Genomic DNA, 20249 nt, shown 5'->3' on the forward strand with positions numbered 1-20249 from the left:
ACCACATACGAAAAAAGAAACAAAATGAAGGCATCTACATTAATAACATGCTTTCAGAAACATAAAGGTAAGTTGCCTTTATAAGGGGCTTCTCCATACCAAACTAAAGGATGAGTGGGTGAAGTCTCAGTGTGTAACAGTAGTGTTTATAAGGACCGGATTAAATACAGGTTTTAAATGGCTTTGTCTGGAGTGCATACCTACAGTATTCTCAGACCAAACACAGAAGCCATCACGCCAAGGGCCCCTTTAGCCATTTGTTAGGAATTCAAGGGCTGCACTAAACTTGCACAGACACAGAACATAATGCCTGTCTTGTCTTTAGTGTAATGAGGCCCAATCCAGCACACACTGAAGCCAACATGAGTCCTTCCAGCACGTCATTCAAACCAATTCAGTACTGAAGGTGATTGAATCTGTAGTCTTCACAGGCTAGTCAAGGGCGCTCATTACACTTTTCATGCAACATCTAATTTTTTTTTTAAATAACCTGTCAAAGCACTGCCTTGTTGAGGTAAAATGGCTTGAACAAGTTGCTCTGTATGCGATAAACTTTGAGAGATCCCTCCCCTGATTATTGTTAAACGCACTGTTGCAAATGCAAGCAAGCAGACTACAATGTTCGCATTACGTCACCAGATTGTGCTTTTGCATGGACTAGATGCGAACTAATGCTCCTCTACACTTAGTTAGTAAATTGACCAGTCTAGTTTTATTTGGTTTATTCTGAACATAAGTGTGCCCAGTTATCAAGCTTTAAAGGTCCATTTGTTTTGTTTCCTTTTATTAAAATTAAAAACTCTGTTTAAGAGAGCTACTATTACCGGCTTCTGAAGTGCAACAGAAGCAGATATTTTTAGTGATTAAATGGGAAAACCATTTAGAGTAAACCCCACTCACTCCCCAGGATACTTCATCACAAGTCAGGTTTTGCTCATTCATTTTTAAGACGTGGTTTTATTTTAATCTAAAGTAAACTAATTATCCAACCTAATTATGTGAAAATCCAGAAGTGCCCCCCAACCATTTAATAATTGGGGTTTTACTAACTGCACTTGAAGACATATTAGAAAATGCTTTTATAAAAAGTAATGAAGTATTAATACCAGACCTCCATACAGCATTCTACTAATCTTTACCGACAAGCCAGGTGAGGATTTGAGGGGTCTGAGGGAGGTGGGTGGAAATCAGCGAGGTTTCACTACCGTCCTATCTAGCATGCAATAGAAACAAACTGCAAAACATGCACAAGTTTAATTAAAAAGGGGCTCATGTTTATTGTGCCACAGATCTGCAATACCAAGGACACTATAACTATAGGACATCGTTCTCTATTAAAAACAAAACAAACCTGAATCCCATGTCTGCTGACTAGGGCCCCTTGATGCTGTGTCTGGCTTTGCCATTCCTACTGTCCACATCATAGCAGCTGTAGAGAAAAGAAATAATGTGTGTACAGAATTGTAGATCACTGGCTGTTCAGTCGAGCTAGTGGTTTCACTGGCTCTACTTTCATCTGAATTTTACACAGCAGGCAAAGAAACCAGATATCACCATGAATATACCCCCTTTCCTGGGGAAAGGGTCAAAACCCCCCTCTTGGTTGGTCTCTAAAGGGGCATATTCCCATTCCCTAGTCATTTACATGGCAAGGTGAGAGGGGATGGGGGCAGCATATTATGTGCCTCAGTACTCAGACCACAAGTTATTGCATGCAAGGAAGCCATTTTGTTTTCTATGGATCTCAGAAAACTGAGGTCCCAGATCATCATCTCCTTTCCTTCCTTCCCTGGTGGCCACTTGATCTGCTAAAGGAAAGAGGTGGCCCAGGAAACAGTGCTACTAAGAGAGGGATAGTGGTAGGTTATTTTCTGTAACATTCTTTGGTAATGAAAGAATGCTGCAACCCGCCTACCTAGGGTAGAGAGGGGATTTTCTGTTTATTTCTGATTGGCCACCCCTTCCCTCTTGTTTTTCTGTAAGGTGGATGTTGGAAGCCTCCTGGGAGGTAAGTGAGGATATACAAGGGCAGCCAGAGGGTGGTTTGGGGTTTACTTTTGAAATGGCTCCCTAAAATAAGGAAGTCAGGGACTGTTTTAAGATCAGAAGAGAGGCAGGAGTTTACTTGAGATGTACACTAGTGCTCTGATTTCTTTATGGCAGCTAGCCCTTGAGAGCACCAAAGCAGATATAAAGACTGCTATTCCATTAAAGGCTCAGTTGTGGCAAGGAAGCATCCCCGGACTGTGGTTTTACAATGGAAACAAGGATGTCAGGCAAAATAAATGTTTTGTTTAGTTACTGTTTTCTGCGTTGTGTTTTTCTTCTCCAATGGAAGAAGTTCTTGATTTATTAGCTGTACTGAGAGTTAGACTTTATCCAGACCTTCCCCACCCCTCCCCCAGCTTAACAGAAGCCTTGCTAAGAAGCAAAACATCCCAAGGGAGTCCTCTCTAATCACCATATGGCAGCAGGGTGAACCAGGAAAAGGCTTCATTAAAGAAAAGCGATATTAGCCTATGCCAATTTCCATCTGTCAGACTGAGTATCCTGTATCTAAAAAAAGGGTCATCGTACATTCAGTGCCATTCAGATAACTTCTGCAGAAATGTTACTGTGGTATCAGCTATAGTAATAAGCTGGTGAGGAATAAGTAAAAGTCACTGCTTTCATAATAAGCCCCCTGTTCTAGGGATATCTCATCACAAGCATTTCACTTCCCTTTGGGGTGAAACCTGGTAAGAGGTTTGTCAGTCCAGGAAATTTGGAGAGCCTAATAAGAGGCAAAGAAAATCCCCACACCTTTCTATATGGATTTAATGGTCTCCCACCTTAACAAGACATTAAACATCACAGGCCCCAAGCCCTTAGAGGTACTTGTGCCTTTTCTGAACCCTACATTTTAAAAATAAGTCGGGGAGAAATGCTGCACCAATAAAGTTACCCACTTTCACAGGGAAGCTGCGGGCAACAAGCAACAAAAACTACATTGCACATGTAATTCTCCCCCTGGAGAGAGGATGAGAGAGAACCAGCCATGTGACAGATGTCTGTCATGTTGCTTAATGCACTACTGAAAGGTGCTCAAATACCACTGTGATAAGTGCGGTGGAAGCACCTGTACAGAACAGAAAGAGCAAGGAGGCTGACAGTAGGAATGTTAGAGTAATTCTGCTGTCAGGACCATTGCACATAGGTTTCTCTGGCATGGGTGTGATCATATCAGATCTGAATCATGCAGGCCAAATTTCACTAAGGCATAGGACATAACTGAGGAGAAGGTAGCTGGGAGACTACTGTAGCAGCTATTGCCCTGTACTAGCTAATATTATAAGATGATACCCTTAAAGGTGCCAGCTCAGAGTCATATGCTGAGATCAACATAGGCATAAATTGGTTTCCTTTGTGTCCAGTGCTCACCCGCTAAAATATTAGTACAAATCAGATGATTTATGTTTCTTTCTCTAGGACTTCTGATTCTGTGAAGGAGACATAGAAGGTGGCATGCATGAGAATCAAAGACAGAAATCTTATTGTAAGTGGGACTGTTGGTAGCAGCAGCTATTATGAAGGTTGCCTGACATCTCCCATAAGATCCTGATTCAGTTCCTTATAAATGTTGCTAAACTTTAATAGTTTGAGCTGAAATTTTCCACGCTGGCCACATGTCTAAGGTTGAATATTTTTGGAAAGTGTCAACCAAAAGACTGTAGCTATTTGCAAGAACAAGGCTAGGAAAAAATTGTTATTTGCCCATATTTAAAAAAAATCTGGTGACCTTTTCTGTGACAAGTTCTTGTACCATGCTTTGGAACATGGACTTGAATTTAGCAGGTGTTAGGGGTGGACCTTTTGCTGTTTCTGTGAACATCTGCCCAATTTTAGCCAAGTTTTAAAGCTTTTGAAAAATCTTGGCTTGCACACACTCAGTGAAGACTTCTTCAAATTTAGCAGCCAAAGTCTCTGAATGTTGTGTGCGCAATGGGCATGGCTCCAGCAACTTACAGCATAACCTTCTTGTGCATATACATCATACAGTCTTTAGTTACATGATCACTTTTTTCCTCTTGGACCCCTGCTTCATTCGGTGCACACAATGGACTTGTGCTAAGGATGAACCAGGGTGGTGTTGTGAAAGAGGCTTTTGTCTGTAAGACCCCTATTTCATTTGTTGCAGAGTTAGAAGGTGCACGGTGAACAAGGCAGGGGATTACAGGACGAGAAAAGACAGTCTCGTGGTTCAGGCAGCTGAATGTTGCCCTTGGAGAATTGGCTTCTATCCCTGCCTCTGCCACAGAGTACCTGTGGGATGTTGGGCACATCACTTAACCCAAGCTTTTCACAGGTGGTCACTAATGGTGTATTCCTCATTTTCTGGATGCCCAACTTGAGACCCTGGAGTCTGATTTGCAGAACTGTTGAGCACTCACAATTGCAACTGAAGTCAACTGATGCGTGCTTTGAACATATGAAGTGCTATATAATGCAAAGTACACAGGTAACCTTAATTCTGACATTTTCTAAATCTGAGTGCTTGACTTCACAGCCTCTAACATAGCTTGTGTTTAATAATACAATAGGCTGATTCATGTCTTAAAAGATGTGGACTATAACCCACATGACACGCATGCCAATGTTATTTGAAGTGATAAAAAAACCTGGTAAATCAGCATTTAAACACCTGGATTTCTAAGGGCATGTCCAGTCTAGGTTTGGGGCCTTATTGTAGTTTGAGTTAATTGACCAATTAGCCAACACCTTTATAAATATTAGTTTAGACCATACATAAGTGTTGTTCCAGGACAAACACTGGCAGTTTTGAGAACAAGGAGCTAAGGAAAACACTGCTCATAGGTATAGTGTGGGCATAAGCTTGGAGTTGATATACATCCGGTTTAAACACTGGCATTCAACTCTAGGAGCGATTACTCACAAGAATATATTAATGCAGGAAATATAGGTTCATTTCTCTCCTGGGCAGTTTCTACCAGCATTCTCAAAGGCCCTTTGGGACACAGCACAGCCATCAAATCTGCGAATAGAAAAGGGTCAGACTCTCTAATCTCAAGCCACATGTTCTGTACATTTCAAATCACTGCTCCTTTCTAATAGGCTATTCTTTCCCCATTTCCCTCAGAATGGCATCTAGAGATATTTTATGCATGATAGCCATGATGTAAAGTTTGTAAGATTACCAAAATATCATCTCATAATTAGCCTCTGTTTGGAGCTCCCCTTTGCTGAAATACACTCTCCTGGTTCAATGTTATGATACGATTTTTCAGTGTGCTGGATAACATTACAAGTGCCCTAAGACAGACCCTCATTTCCTTAAAATGAGACTATAGCATACTAGAGGTGTACAGGATCAGACTGCACATAGAATTTTTTATTAATGTTTCAAAATCCATTGTTTCAAGACTCTTATTATTTTGTATTCTATATAACTCATGTCATTCGTACATTGCATTCCTGTGTGCCAGCTCACCCCCTTCAAAGCCCCAAACCATTTCCAATGTCACCTGGTAAATTTCCCCCAGTTCTGCAGATACAGCCACACCCTTTTTACTCAAAGCCAAAATCTGGGATTTCCCAACAATAAACAAATGAGTTCTGCATTACTGCCAGGTTACTATCGGTAAAGCCCACTCCTCACACCAAGCAGTTAGATAAATTCAGGTGTTCCTCCTGCACTTTGTTATAATGTCTCTCTTTAACTAGTCACAGTCAACCCTTACCATAAATGGAAATGGCTCCTAGAATGACCCACGCTGACCATTCGGGTAGGTATTTAATGAAAACCAAGGCCATCAGCGCACTGATCATAATGAGATAGGCCTGCTGGAGCTGCAAGGGACCCTTCCAGTGGATGCAAATCATCCCAACTGCTCCAAAATTCCAGATGACAAAAACCAAGGTGGGGTAATCCATGGCCACGTTGTAGGTCTTCAGCACTTCGCTGCAGAATGAAAGCAAAGCTGAGTTAGCCAAGCAATATGTAACAGACAGGCAAGACACTTTCATAGCACTAGTCAAAGAGGTCAACCTCAGGCCTGATGAAGCAAGTCATGTCTTGAATTAAAAATTCCACTTGCCCAAGAGAGATCTGTCTCAGTCCCTATAAGAATTATGTAAGATGGACCTCCCCATTCCCAGCACCAGACTCCTCAATAATGGCATAGCTGGCCACTATGAAACTGAAGGCCATGCTGTCAATTATGATGCAGCAATCGTAAGGTCCGGCTGAAAGAAGCAGCAGTTCCACAAACTCGTTCCTCTTACCCACAGCAGAAAGCGCCATCACTTCCCATCACCACCATCACTAACTGCCCACCTGCCTTGCCCTCAATGGCTGCTTCCAGTTCTCCATAGTTTTATGGCAGTAGGGTGGACACTATATAGCACACAAATATTGTGTTGCCTTACACTTTGGGGTAGACAGCGAGTGACACCCAGGATTGGATTGCTCACTCAGGTGGGCAAGATTTCCAGACTGAGTTGAAAATAAGAGTGCAGCAGTGTAGACAGCATTTAGTAGAGACAGCAAATGAGAAACACCCTGTCCAAGGTACAATTTTCAAGACAAAATAAAAATATCATTAGCAAGCCAGATGTGAGGTGTGACCCAGCACTGAAGTTAAGGGGAAAGAAAAACATGCAGAGATGTGGTTAGAGAGGAAAATAAGGCATATTGTTTCAAGTCAGAGCATTCCCACCCCTCCCATCGGAAAAAGCTCTCTCAGGCCCAGTTCTCAGGTGCCACTACTGGACCAACAAGCCATTCACTATTCAAGTGGCAAACTTCAGTGATAGCACCCTTTCCAAACAGGGAGCCTTCTGGGGAAGGATGTGTCAGAATCTCAGCAATTCACATTAATGACTGGGAGACCTGTTGCAAATTAGCAAGTAAACAATTTTTAAAAAGCAAAGATAAGGCAACCACAAGATTCACAAAGTCCTTTTACTGTCCACTGAGGCTTAGTTAGTTTGCTTGACAATATCTGTGCCAGATGACGGACCATAGCACGTTATGAAAAGAGAACAAAGTCTGAGTAACAGGCAATGGGTATAAGAGGACTGGGGAGGCTAAGCCTCCCCAAACAGCCAATGGCGGAAGCTCCCACTGGACCTCTGACCCCAAGGCCCCACCCACTCAGTCCCCTAACCCAAGAGGCATGAGCAGTGGGCAGGAAAGGGTTTTGAAGAGGTACAAGTGGCGGGCAGGAGAGAGCCCTTGGGCGGAGGGGGCTGAGTGGGAATGGGGTCTGGGGCAGAAAGCGAAGTGTGAGTGCGGCCTCAGGCCTAGCAAGGAGAAGCAGGGGGCAGGGCCATGGTCAGAGCACCAGTCCCCAACCTCCCCAAAGGCAGGAGTCTCATGCCACCTATGCTTACCCTAGATAGATGTAGGTGAAAAGGAACAGCAGCATCAGTGATGAAAGGATCAGCCAGCCATGGATAAACTGTTCAATGGAAAGACAAAAGAGTAGTTGAAGCAGCTGGCTGGCTTCTTCTTCATGGTGTAGTGTTGCTTGCATCAGTGCCTCCACACCTGACCACTTGGTAAGTTCCTCTTCTCCCACATAGCCTGTTGGTGTCCCCCTAGGGTTCTGGTTTTGATCACTTTCTCTTCTCGCTTTCTAGTCTCTGGGAAGACATTCAGCTACTAGTATGTTCAAGTTTACATCTGTCTCAACTTCTAGGCCCCCCCAGTCCCTCCATAAATGCAATCTCACATCCGACATCTCTTCCTGAGCAGCCTGTTGCCATTTCACACAACAGGACAAGAATTGAAAGTGCTTTTTCCTGTAACTATGCGCCTCTTCCTCTCCATCCCACCCACCACAGACAACTCTAAACCAATCCTCACAGCCAGGAACTATCCACTTCCTCAGGAACCTGGTCTCAAACTTTTGAAGAAGAGGAAACTGATGGGACAGTTTAGCTATATTATGACACCATCGGCTAGTATCAATCAGGACAAAGTATAAACTCTGAACCTCTTCACTTAAAGCTACAAGATTAAAGCCAAAATGGAAACTATAGCAGAAAGTCACAGACCTTTAACTTACAGGCAAGGGTAGCTGAGGGGGAGGAAAGGAAGCCACGAGTTTTATTAAATAAACTCAGGTTAACCTTGAGCCTAGACAGAGCGCTCATACAGCTCTGTTACATGTGAAGTGTACTTTCTCAAATACTTAAAAAATTCCAGAGACTGACCATACTTCAAAACCAACTGCAAGAAATGGAGACAGAAAAAATGCAGTTTCTATTGAGTGCAAAGCTTTATTCAACAGCTGTTTGAGTGTTAGTTTGTCTCACAGGGTGTTACACAAGAGTGAAGGAGATGAAGCCTGTGTGTTTTTGGTTTTACTCTACAAAAATCTAGCTATGAGCTCCCAACAGTCAAAAAATAAGACAACCCACAACATGTTCGTTTCCTGTGAATGCCTACTGACTGTGAAAAGATGATAATAAAAGTCTCTAACTGCTGGTAATGGCTACTCTAAAAGGAGATTCTTATTATGTGTAAAATCTAGGTGAAGAGCTAATGCAATACCTGAATGTCTCTTACCAACACACAAGTCCTGTCAAAACTAGTTTGTGATGCTTTTGCTGATTACTATATGACATTTGTTTTGTCTAGCATAAACCCCTTACCTTATAACAACGATATTTATACAGCACAACTAGGAACACTGTCATTATGATGATAACACTGATCATTATGATGGTGTTCAGCACAGAGTTCAGGAGACGCTGGCCCACGGAAGGTGTATCTTCACTAAAAGGGGTGTAGATCCTGCAGAGCAAAGAGACGCAATGCAACAGATGGGTACGTGCTATGCTATTACACTGCCACCAAGACAAATTTTGCCTTCCAATGTATGTGTGAGACTCCCATGATCGCTGGGATCCCGGCCCGAATACCCAGAATGTTCATAGAGAGCATACACAGCCAACAGCTCTTAAAGAACCCCATGGACCACTATAAGGGAAGAGATCATTAACTTCAGCATCTTCATTTAAAAAACTTTTCATTCTTTCTGCATATGGAGGCCTCTCCAGGCCACTAGTCATTTTTGTTGCCTGTCTATGGACCCTTCTATTTCTGCTATATCTTCTTTGGGAAAAGGTTAAGGTCGGCACTATTATTCTAGGGTATTAGTCTCGCTTCCACTTTTCATACATCCTAACATTTTGTTTCCTTCAGCTACATTCAAGGGAAGTGCTAGTCCCTTTTTAATCCCCTTATGAAACATCCTCCATTCCTGTTACAGCCCCAATAATGTCCTCATTCAGTCACTGTCCCGGTCAAGAAGGGCTGGATGGAACTTTCTCTGTGCCTATTAACATGAGTCTTTAACAGCCACAGAGATCACTGAGCAGTGAGACATTTTTTTTCCATCCACCCAAGTGAGCGTGCTATGTCCCACTTGCTGCCAGCTGGTGGCTCAAGAGACAAGGAATCCAACCTGAGTTTCTATAATGCAGTGGGAAGCAACTTCATCACAACCTGTGACGTAGGCAGAGTTAAATCAGTTTAAGTCCTATCTAGATGACTATCCTAACATCAGTGCCCTTTTCTCACATTGGCTTGTAACAGATACATTAGGATCCATTCCTGTCAGCTGAAGTTAGTATATTTAGCCTAGTTCAAAAGAATAAAGTCTTTGCCGGTTTACAGAGTTCCATCCTACTGTGGAAGGCCTCTGGGTACACGCATCTTTGGAAACACAGAGACATGCTGCTTTTAGGAACCTACTTACAACTGCCCGTTTTTCTCTGTGTAGAAGCGCACTGACTTTATGGTGGCAACGACAACAATCATACACAGTGTGACAGGCACAAAGAGCATGATCACATGCTTTGCTCCGTATTTCAGAGTCAGTTCCTCCTCCTCGTTGTCCAGAGCAATGTCTCTCGCTGGAAGTCCTGAGTCAGAATTACCTCTGTCAACATCACTAGGGCTATGACTGCTACCAGTATGCCTCTTCTGTAAAGAGAGATTACAGAGTATGCATGAGACCCTCTTTATTTTCTATGCAAAGCATTCACTAATTATATTTCCTGGTGACACACAGTAGCACCCTATAGAATAGCAGAAAGTTCATACTACGTGGAAGTGAACGTAAGCCCTATGACTAGCAATGCTGCCCACCACCACCAGCATCTGACATGCTATGAACTGCAGAATGATGTGTTTAGTCTAAAGCTTAAACATTTGCAGATATTTAAAATGGGGAGGGGAAGCGAGGCAGTGTACACAAAATTGGAATTGAAGAAAATTCCAGCGGAAGAGTCTGATGCCCAGCCATTTCAATCTGTTCTTTCAGCAATCCAATCCTTGTATTACATGGCTGTTTCACTATTACTTGGATAAGATCCAGTTTAACATTGGTTTTGTTTGCCCAGTACTGAGGAAGCTCTGGAGAGTAGCTCAGGTGCTAGTTTAAGCTTCCTTGTTGTTAATTAAAGGGCCTGAGAGAATATCACTCAGGAAAGTCACATGTGTATCAGATCATGCTTAAACTCTTAGCTCTAGCAGCTGAGAAGGGAGGGGCATGAAGAGAGAGGGGGAAAAAAAAAAAAAAAAAAAAAAGACTATTATGGGAAAGTGACAGGGGGCACTACTGCTATTATTTAAGAAATACACGAACTGCAGTACCTCTGAAACAAGAACTGACCAACCCTAGGGCACAGTACACAGGAAGTTATTGAGTGATCTGTTCAGCAGAATAGCAGTGGCATCATACCACATTTCCTCTCTTTCTAGAGGCAATGCAGACCTACCCTGTGCGTCTGTATTTCTGCTGCTTCGGGTGCTTGCAGGCCATCCTGGTAGGAGGATGCAGGAGGGCTCGCCACTGACATCAGTGATGTTCTCTCATTGCAGGCTTCCTCTTCGCTGTCTGAGTTGTTCATGAACGTGATCATCATCAGTCTCTCATACAGTGCCTAGAAGCAAACACAACAGGAGAAAACATTAAAGCCATGGTACAAACTGAAAACCACAGACACTGAGTTGGAAACATGAACAAGAAGTGCAATTGCAATGGGGATGTCTAGCAGATGTTCTGACATCATATCTTACTATCACGTGATAAACTAGCACATTGAAAAATGCATAGTGCTCTAGATGCAATTAGATAGTGGGGTTTGCGGGTTTTTGTGTCTGTTTGTTTTGTCGTTTAAAACAGTTGGGTAGGAAAAGTGAAATTCAGTGCTGGATTAGCAGCAAAGTGAGATTCAAGTCCTCTTTTTAGCCACAGCATGCATGGCTGCTGTATCTGTTCTTTCCTCCTCACCACTATGTCTTGACTTTGAGACAGAAGAATGACCTAAGAGTTAGAAGCAGTTAGTCTGCTTCCTAGCAGACAAATGACCACTTCACAACTGGCACTCGACAGAAGTGAAGCTTTGATTGGGTCATGGAAAACTGAGTCCAATGCCCACAGGATAGACCAATGAGCAGAAGCCAGATGGTGGTAAATTTTTGGTCATTAAGAACCTGGGCTAGATTCAAGCCAATCTCCTGAAATGTGCGTATCTAGTAGCTCTATACATTTTTTATGAAATTATTTCCCTCCCCCACTAAGCATGGTAAGAAAACTGATTTCTTAAAAAAGGAACTCTCTCTCACTGTAAGTTAGCCAGCATTGCTCCAACTGTATTGTTTCATAGAGGAAGAGCAAGACACTTGGATGAGCAACAGCTTGGAGTTTAACAGCACAGGTCATTGTGTTGGCCTGATTCCATGTGCTGCTATTCAAAAATAAAAACAGACATGAAGAAATGTCAAGAGGAACAGGGGATAAAATAAAAAGAGTTGGAGATTAGGTGCACTGCTTTTGCCAGCCTGCACTAGCCAAGAATGCCATGATTTTAGTCAACCCTAAGAATTCACCTACTTTGCCCCCCATCCTTATCAAAGTGGCTTTTGCACAGCAGCAGATTCAGGACAGCTCAATCCAGGAGAATTCATTTTAGCATTTCACCGTTCATCTTAGAGAGGCAGTTAAATTAATCTGGTCACTTCTTGTTTTGAGGCTAGTCTCACGTTGTCAAAGTGAAGGCAAAACCAGACCTTTCATACTTTGGATGGTTTGTACAGATTAATTTAAAAGCGATAAATATGTGATTCCCCATGACATATGTGGAGCATTTAATCCAAGGATCGTAAAACAGGAACCCAACAATATGGCCCAAGTGGTAGATATTGTTTCCCTTTTAAAGCTGGAATGGAAGTACAGAGAAGCTCAGTGACTTGGCCATGGTCACAGAATAAGTCAAGAGTCAGGACACTCATGGTCCAAACAGTGAGATCTCCTGGGAGAGAGCATAGCCTAGAGTTTCAGACCTGGTAGTCTGAAAGATACCTGGACGATTCCTCTTTCTTCTCACTGTGCTTAATTTTAGGAGGAATTAAGAAATTCCCTTTCCACCACAACTCCTAATCTTCACTCATTTTGTCCCTTCCTCTCAAAGAGGAAATTTCAGAAAGAAAATCCATCTCCCAAGTGAGATACTCTTTCCAGAAAAGTCTCCTCCACCGACCCTTCAAAGCTTTCAGTGTCATTGTATTCCTGAATTATCAACAAAAGCAGTACAGCTCAGAGGCGGAAAAGATGGCAGAAACACTACGTCTTGGGTTATCTGCTTCACAATAATGCTATGTTCTTGCTCAGTAGAATAAAATCTGATTACCCAAGTTCTCAAGAGCATACTTTCACTTTTGTGCCTGTCCATCATGCATGTGCAAGTCGCCTGCTAATGGGTGCTTATCAGGCACTTATCAGACAATTGTGAGAGTGAGCATGTGCACTCAAAATTCTTGAAAATTTAGGCCCAAGCACCTAGTAACTCGGCAAGTTATGAAATACATGAAGTTGAGTCTTTTAAGGGGAAGTCAGGTTTATGTTGTATATGAAGTCTTCAGGCACTACATACTTCTGAATCAGTGAAGTTAGAACAGGTTAGATAACACATGCCGAAACAGTAACAAATACCTAGCCCTCCGGCCAGTGTAGCCGAATAGGCTCCATACAGATTCTGCATACACCAGGGAACTATGGGAAGAATAAGGGGCCAGTCTCAAGCAGTGTAGGCCCAACATTTAGGTTTTACACAGCTTAAGCATTCTCAGGAACGTGTACACACACACACACACACGTACACACACACACACACCTCTCTCTCTCTCTCTCCATCTATCTATCTGGGTGTAAGCCTTCCCCTGCAGTTTCTGCAACCTGAACAAAACAATGTTGTGCTACTACACGGGACCCAGAAAGGGACACCAAGTAGCCTATTTTCACTCACCAAGTTGTGTCAAGTTCAGAAGTTTAACAAACAGCACAAGTGACAGTTTACTCCTGGGGAAACTGTGCGACAAAAAATTAAAAACTGAGCACATTATAATAAAATTCTGGAAATTGTATTTGTCAAAGTAATACAATATAAATCACACCATTTTCAATTATTTTGGTGATTTATTTCAAAATACCTGTCAGCAAGTATGTCTAACAATAAAGACGGCAACAAAAAAGATTCAGGAATTTTTTTTTTTTTTTTGACAAACAGATTTCTTAGTAGGTATATTAATACAGAACTTCACTTAATTCATTTAAACTACAATATAGAAACACATTTTCTGCACCCTAAAAAGCAGTGCAAGGGTTTGGGGGAGCTGAGGGAAAAGGAAGGAGCCTGGGAGTGAACTGGAGGGTTGTTGGGTGTGGGTGGGAGAAATATAGAAAAGAGTGGGGGGTTTTTTGTTTGTTTTTTTGGGGAGGAGGGGCAGGAGGGCTGGCTTGTTAAGGAATTGGGGAGTCTCCCTCCATACAGACCATTGACTGTACCCCCTCACTAACCCTTCTGAACCTCCATCTGTGACTTCCCCACCCCCAGCAGCCCCATGCGCCCTACTCTGTCCATCCCCTGCCTGGTCATCTGGCCTGCTATGAGGAACACAGCTGCCAGCTGGCTGCCCTCTCTTCTAGCACACAGAAGCCCCTGGTGGATGAAAGGTGTAACTGCAGCATTTCACCATCAGAATCTATATTCTGTGGAGAAAAAAATTGGTGAGGGAACATGAATTTTGCACATGTGCAGTGGCACACAATTCCCCCAGGAGTAAACTGACAGTTACAGTCTCAAAACTTATTTCACTTTCACTGACTTTAAAGGGTTGGTAGTTTCAGTAATCTTAGGGGTTAGCAATACAACACAGGACATTTTGTATTTTAATTCAGATTTTAAAAAAGCTTAACATCTCTTTGAAAGGGGAATAAAATAAAGCAGGGAGAAATGCAGAGATGTGACAGCGCAATTCTAAAATAGTTCCCAACCATGCTAATCAGGTCAGACCAAGCCATATAGTTTTACCAATCCCCTCTCTCCCCCCCCTTCCCTTGTTTATGAAGTTTTGTTTTAATGGTGGGTTGGTTGAAAGACATCACAATATAGTAGTACTGGGCCTGATCTAGATCCCTACAGCAACTGACCCTTCAGCGACTACTACTCTCAGAGATGACAGATTTCATGCAAAGCCAGAATGGTCCAGTTTCCTTTCTGCATCATCTTTCTGTTACAAAACATCTCCTTTGTTTAAGTGAGCTCTCCCTCAGAGTAGTAAGGCTTGAGGATCCAACCTGATCTCTCTCTCATATTTGTTGAGCATTGCCAGTATGCTTAGGGCTGTGCAAAGCAGAGGAATACAAGGTCCCTGTCTGAAGGAGCTCGCACTTCAAACAGAAAGACAACACAATTGAAACATAAAGCACCAGCTGACCAGGAAAAGGATGTCATAGTAGTACAGTTTGTTTCTACATCACTTTGATGGTGGATTAGTGTTGACAGGCCTCATGGAAAGAGTATGAGCAATTGACTCAAGTGAACAAGGAAGAGAGACACCAAGTGTGGTGCAGTTTTAAATATGATCCTAATAAGTCACATAAGATCACACATTGTGGAGTCAGGGGTTAGTAGAATTCTCTCAATTTATAGAAAAAAAATCTAAGAGAATCAACAGGCTGATCCTGTAGACCTGCATGGCAAAAGTGAAAGGGAATGATGGCCCTCTGGTACTAAATAATTGCTGTTAGTAACTGGCAGAAGTAGGGATGCAACTCAATAGTCCTGGCTCCAACTCTGTCTTTGTCATCACCCACATATTTTCTACCAATTGTCTGAGAAGCAGATATATTTGAGAAGAGGAAAAGAACTATTTCACACAGTGGTTCAGCTGTGGTAAATCAGTGTACCTTCACTGACTCCAATGGAGCTGAGGATGTGACCCACTGTGTTGTTATCCCACTGTACCAGACACAGTTTCCTTTATAGGCTTATTCCACAGAACCGCATGTTAAAGCTCCCTCTTACTGCACAAGAGGGAATACTGCATCTTGTGTTTTATCCATTGCAAATGAAATATAGTATCAGTATATATATGGCACAGAATAGCTGGTCTACTCTCGCAGAAGATTAATTGACTTGAAAGTTTTAAGACCTACTTATACAGTTCTTTTTGGTTCTAATAGGTGAGGAGGCCCATTTTTTTCTAACTATGTCAAGAAAAGCTCTGAAGCAATATAAACAGATTATCCTTAAAATTTAGGCCACAAGGGTCACTGCTGCTGGTAAACAAACCAAATAGGGAAAAAATATTTTTTAGAAAATATAGAAGACAGGGATAAACTGGGAAAACAAACACAGTGGTGATGTTACTCTTACAAATGCGGCCCACAAAAATAAGCCCCGCCTTATGCAAGTCACCACAATGAGAGAAGGCTCACAGTTAATTGTGTAGATATTCAAAACATGATGACATTGAGTGATGCCTGGCATCCTCCTTCAGCAGGGCCTGATTACATCCATGTGCTTTGCTGGGCTCGCTGTGGTTGGTTCCCTCTTGATTAAGAGAAACTAGTACTTATGTCCCCCTCACTTATGGCCCCAAAATGAGATGTCATTCATAATAAACTGTGAAGATCTATGGCCCTCCCCCTCCCTCTCTCCTTCTTACATGAGGAATAAATAGTTAATGTTGATGATTAAATCATCACCATTGGGCATCTAAGTTAACAACTCAGAGATGAAAGGGGTGGTTTACACTGCCCAGAGCTATCGTTACAGGTTATTACAGCTATTGTTACATCACTACTTTGGTTACACTGTTACAATTGTTTCTGAGCCCTAACAGGAGAGGCAGTAAATACAGTATGTGTATAGTGTGTCTTTCATCCCAAGAATCCTAGAGTGCTATATGCCATAGCCGTTATTATTTCAGGTCCCAAGGTGATGATAAAAATATTTTTATCATCATCATCCACCTCTGGATTTGGCTCCATGGTTCCCAGGAATCTAAACATTTCAGTTGTTACTTTGACCACAAACGCTTCCCTTCAGATGGAAGGTCTGACAGAATTTTGCTGCAATGGAAGTTTATGATTCTGAGCATCTGTTACTTAGGATATGGATTCAAATGATTACTGATACAATGAATGGTGTATGCATGACGTAGAGCAGATCTTCACTGTCCTCCTTTTACCTCCCTCCTCAATCTGTACATTTTTAGGAGAGCAAAATCCCTCTCTCATAGCTGCAGAGCAAACAGTGAGCTGTGGGAGTCCACATCCCCCTACATATCTGAAAATTCTAGTACAAGAGCAGACTAAGACTAGAGATCATGTAGGTGAAAAAAATCCACCCTTAAATAGGGATGCTAGAGGATGCATATGGAGATCTACAACAATTCCCTGAAAGTTACTGCTGTTACCACCTACAGAGAATGGGGATGTTGCCAGGTAAAGCTGTCACTAGACATCATGGGCAAACCTTCAAGCCATCCCCATCTGGAAGGCGTACCCAAATTCAGGCTCTCAGCTAAACACAGTTTAACTGAACGCCATCCAATAACTGTTTAGCTAGTGCTATGGTCTAGTTTTCTTTTTGCAAAGATGTCTTTGGCATTAGAAATCCAGCAGCCTCACTCTTGTCCTCCTCTCAGCAACGTTTTCAAAGCCTGAAGTTTATTCAGCGTTCCCATTCAGCTTGATCACCACAGCCAGTAACAGAGCCTGTCACACAAACGGTCACTACAGCATGTTACATGATTACAAATAGACAAGCTGGTAGTGTGAGAATTGGGTGCTGATTCACACTATGAAACATTCTGGGAATCACATGCTAGATGACTTTTCTAGGCCATTCATTTTGAGGCTCACTAACATTCATTCCAAACAAATATCAAGTAGTAACAGGTAAAAATATTTAACTTGAAAAAGAAATAATAATCCTGTGCTTTAACAACAAGACTGTGTCTTGATCTCATCTCTACAACTACGGGCAAGTTGTATGATTAAGGCACAGTAATGAGAATCAGGACCTGGGTTTTATGCATTGCTCTGCTTTGGGTCTTACTGTAGGATTTAGCAGCAAGCCACTCAAAATATTCATAACTCATTTTCCTTACCTAGAAAATAGGGACAAATGCACACCTTCCTTTACAGGGAAGATGTGAGGCTAGAAGTTCATGGAGATCCTCAGATGAACAGTGCTAAAAAAAAATAGAAAAAAAATGTCACATACTTATAAACAAGAAAATTAACCTGTTAACTTCCATGATGCCTCCAATTTAAAGCATAGACCCATAGATGAATGAATAGGACGGTATGCTGTAGCAATAGGAACAATTCCAATCAGTTCATATAGGAAGAATGAGACTGTGCAAAAACTAATACAGTAGAACCTCAGAGTTATGAACACCTCAGGAATGGAGGTTGTTTGTAACTCTGAAATGTTCGTAATGCTGAACAAAATGTTATGGTTGTTCTTTCAAAAGTTTACAACTGAACGTTAACTTAATACAGCTTTGAAACACTACTATGAAGCAGAAAAATGCTGCTTTTCCTTTTTTTTTAATAGTTTACTTTAACTCAGTACTGTACTGTATTTGCCTTTTTTTTTTTTTTTTTAAACTCTGCAGCTGCCTGATTGGGTACTTCTGGTTCGAAATGAGGTATGTGGTTGACTGGTCAGTTTGTAACTGGTGTTCATAACTCTGAGGTTCTACTGTATTTAGTTCCAGTGCTTTCAAAAAAATTCCTCTAGAACAATTTGTCTGTAGCTGTCCTGCAGTCTTCTCAAGCCAATCACCATGACGCCTGACTAGGGAAACAGAAAGCACAAGTGACTAACAGCAATGTGAAACTGACTGGTTGAATTTAAACATTCCCAAGGGGAAAGCGTTATGCGAGTGCACCTCCTCCCGTTGCTAAACCCTACCAAGGCAGCGCTGCCAGAGTGCTGTGCACGCAGGGACGAGGTGGAGCCAGTCCCAGCCTGGCACGGACACTGGGGCAGTGCCCTAGAGAACTGAGCCCAGTAACCCAACATCACCCGTCCCAGAGGCGTCGGTCAACACGGGGGGCGGGGGACCTGGGAGCCCCTGCAGGGCGAGAGTGACACGCCGCGCGCAAGTCCCCCTCAGCAGGGAGGCTGCAGGAGGGCAGCGGGCGCGGCGCGTTACCACAAGGGAAGGGCCCCGACCGAGCTGCAGCACCGGGCCAGCCCCTCCTGCTCTCCTACAGCCAGGCCCGAGGAAGGCTCCACTCGCGGCAGCGGGCACCGGCCCCGGGTACACGGCGCCCCGCCGGGGTTGGGCTCCTGCCAAGCAGCGCCCGAGCTCTCCAGGCACCGCCCGCCCGCCCGCGGGTCTGGCTCGCCCCGGCAAAGGCTCCCGGCCAGGGCAGCGCACATGGACGTGGGGGCCCGATGCCAGCAGGAGCCGGGCCCGGCTCCGGGAAGCCGGTGCCAAAGGAACTCTGAGCGCAGAGGCCCCCGCAGCCCGGGCCAGCCTTACCCGGCGCAGCGCGGCGCTCTCCCCGGCCCATCTGCAACGCCCGCCCCGGCGCCCCTACGCCAGTCTACAGCGCCCGGGCCGGTGCAGCAGCAGCAGCAGCAGCAGCACTAGCTCCGTCCGGGTTTGTTTACCCCGCCCCGGCCCCCGCAGAGTCCGGGTCCGACCCAGCTTAGCGCCGCTCCCATTGGCTCCGCCAAATTCCCTTTCCGAACGCGGGCCTAGGATTAGCGCGGCCTCTGATTAGCCGAGTCGGCTGTCGCCTGCCTCCGCCCACCGCGAAACCTCTCCTCCAATGGAGAGGAGAAGCGGGGCGGGCCGGCCAATGGGAAGGCGGCGTTCCCGCGTGCGCGGAATTCCCTATTTCCCTAGCTGGTGGCTGTGTTGGATCGGGTGGGCCAGAGCAGAGGCCGGCCTGGCTCGGGCCGTGATGGTGGCTCGTGGGAGTGATTGCACTCCGGGGACCTCCTGGGAGTCCAGCCCATATTGCTTGCCACGCCCGTCCCACTCGGCTTTGCTCGGCTCCGGATTGGAGCCTGGGCTCTATTTTCTATCCAGGGTTTAGCCCAGCTAAGGAATTCTTGCCCTTCTGATCTGGGAGCGTTTTACCCCCACTGCGCTCTGGTGCCAATGACGGCGCAAGCAGCCGGGCAGTTCAGAGGCTTTTGGGTTCAGGGTTGTCCTTAGGCTGACCGCTGCTAAATCAACAATATCAGTGCCTTAGATCTTTTGTAGAACTGCAGCTGCCATGGGACATGGCATTGTTTTTTCTCTGTTTAAAAAGAAACAAGCTGTTTTAACAGGTGTAAAAAATAACTATGATAGGAGCAATGCACTCTCCACTAGAACAGGAAGAATTCACTCTACAATAAGTCTGATCACTTTCAGGACATGCTGCAATACTCTCCTCCTTGACAATGTATTTGACCCTAATCAGCAAGATAGTGATTTTTAAAAAAAGATGATTCCCCAAGCAGTCTCATTCATTATCCCAGGAAGTGAGAAGAGTAGAAAATTCCAGTAAGTCCACCAAGGACTTCACTGTGCAGATTTAATTTACTTGAGAAATGATTACCTTGCTTGCCTCACTCTTGGTTTCTTCTCTGGCTTGGGCCATTCCTACCTATATGTCTTATAACAATCACAGTATGGTCTACTAGTTTAAAAACTGTGCCCCTTGCTGACTCCTTTGCTCTCCCTTTGCCACCTTGGCTTATCTTTCTGCACTAACTGACCGTTTGATTTCCTTTCCCCTGTCCTGTTTCAGTCACCGGAATAAACCAAGCACCTGGGCTTATCTATATCAAATTAAGTATCTACCTCTCTCCCCAGCGCCAGCACTCCCAAAGCTCTGGTCCATTTCTCCCAGGAGGAGAAGGGAAATTGAACA

At 43.8% G+C, this 20249-nt stretch overlaps 1 protein-coding gene across 2 annotated transcripts in view; it reads right to left on the bottom strand.

The window, feature by feature from the left end:
• The window catches only part of PSEN2 (presenilin 2), a 29365-nt gene extending 10258 nt beyond the window's left edge, over positions 1–19107 (bottom strand). Inside the window, exons 1-10 of one of the 2 annotated variants that reach the window (XM_067564831.1) lie at positions 18863–19107; positions 17474–17557; positions 13008–13067; positions 10792–10956; positions 9768–9994; positions 8659–8800; positions 7393–7460; positions 5739–5959; positions 4934–5032; positions 1352–1429 (exon numbers count right to left, since the gene is read on the bottom strand). In XM_067564831.1, coding sequence (XP_067420932.1) covers positions 1352–1429; positions 4934–5032; positions 5739–5959; positions 7393–7460; positions 8659–8800; positions 9768–9994; positions 10792–10938 — 982 coding nt within the window. In that variant the 5' untranslated portion in view covers positions 10939–10956; positions 13008–13067; positions 17474–17557; positions 18863–19107. The remainder of the gene's footprint in view (positions 1–1351; positions 1430–4933; positions 5033–5738; positions 5960–7392; positions 7461–8658; positions 8801–9767; positions 9995–10791; positions 10957–13007; positions 13068–17473; positions 17558–18862) is intronic. The other variant, XM_067564830.1, reaches the window with a different exon arrangement.
• Between the last annotated feature and the right edge of the window lie 1142 nt (positions 19108–20249).

Source organism: Emydura macquarii, unplaced genomic scaffold, assembly GCF_026122565.2.
Source record: "Emydura macquarii macquarii isolate MOO-44397 ecotype Brisbane River unplaced genomic scaffold, CSIRO-AGI_Emac_v2 contig_2676, whole genome shotgun sequence".
NCBI classification, from domain to species: Eukaryota; Metazoa; Chordata; order Testudines; family Chelidae; genus Emydura; species Emydura macquarii.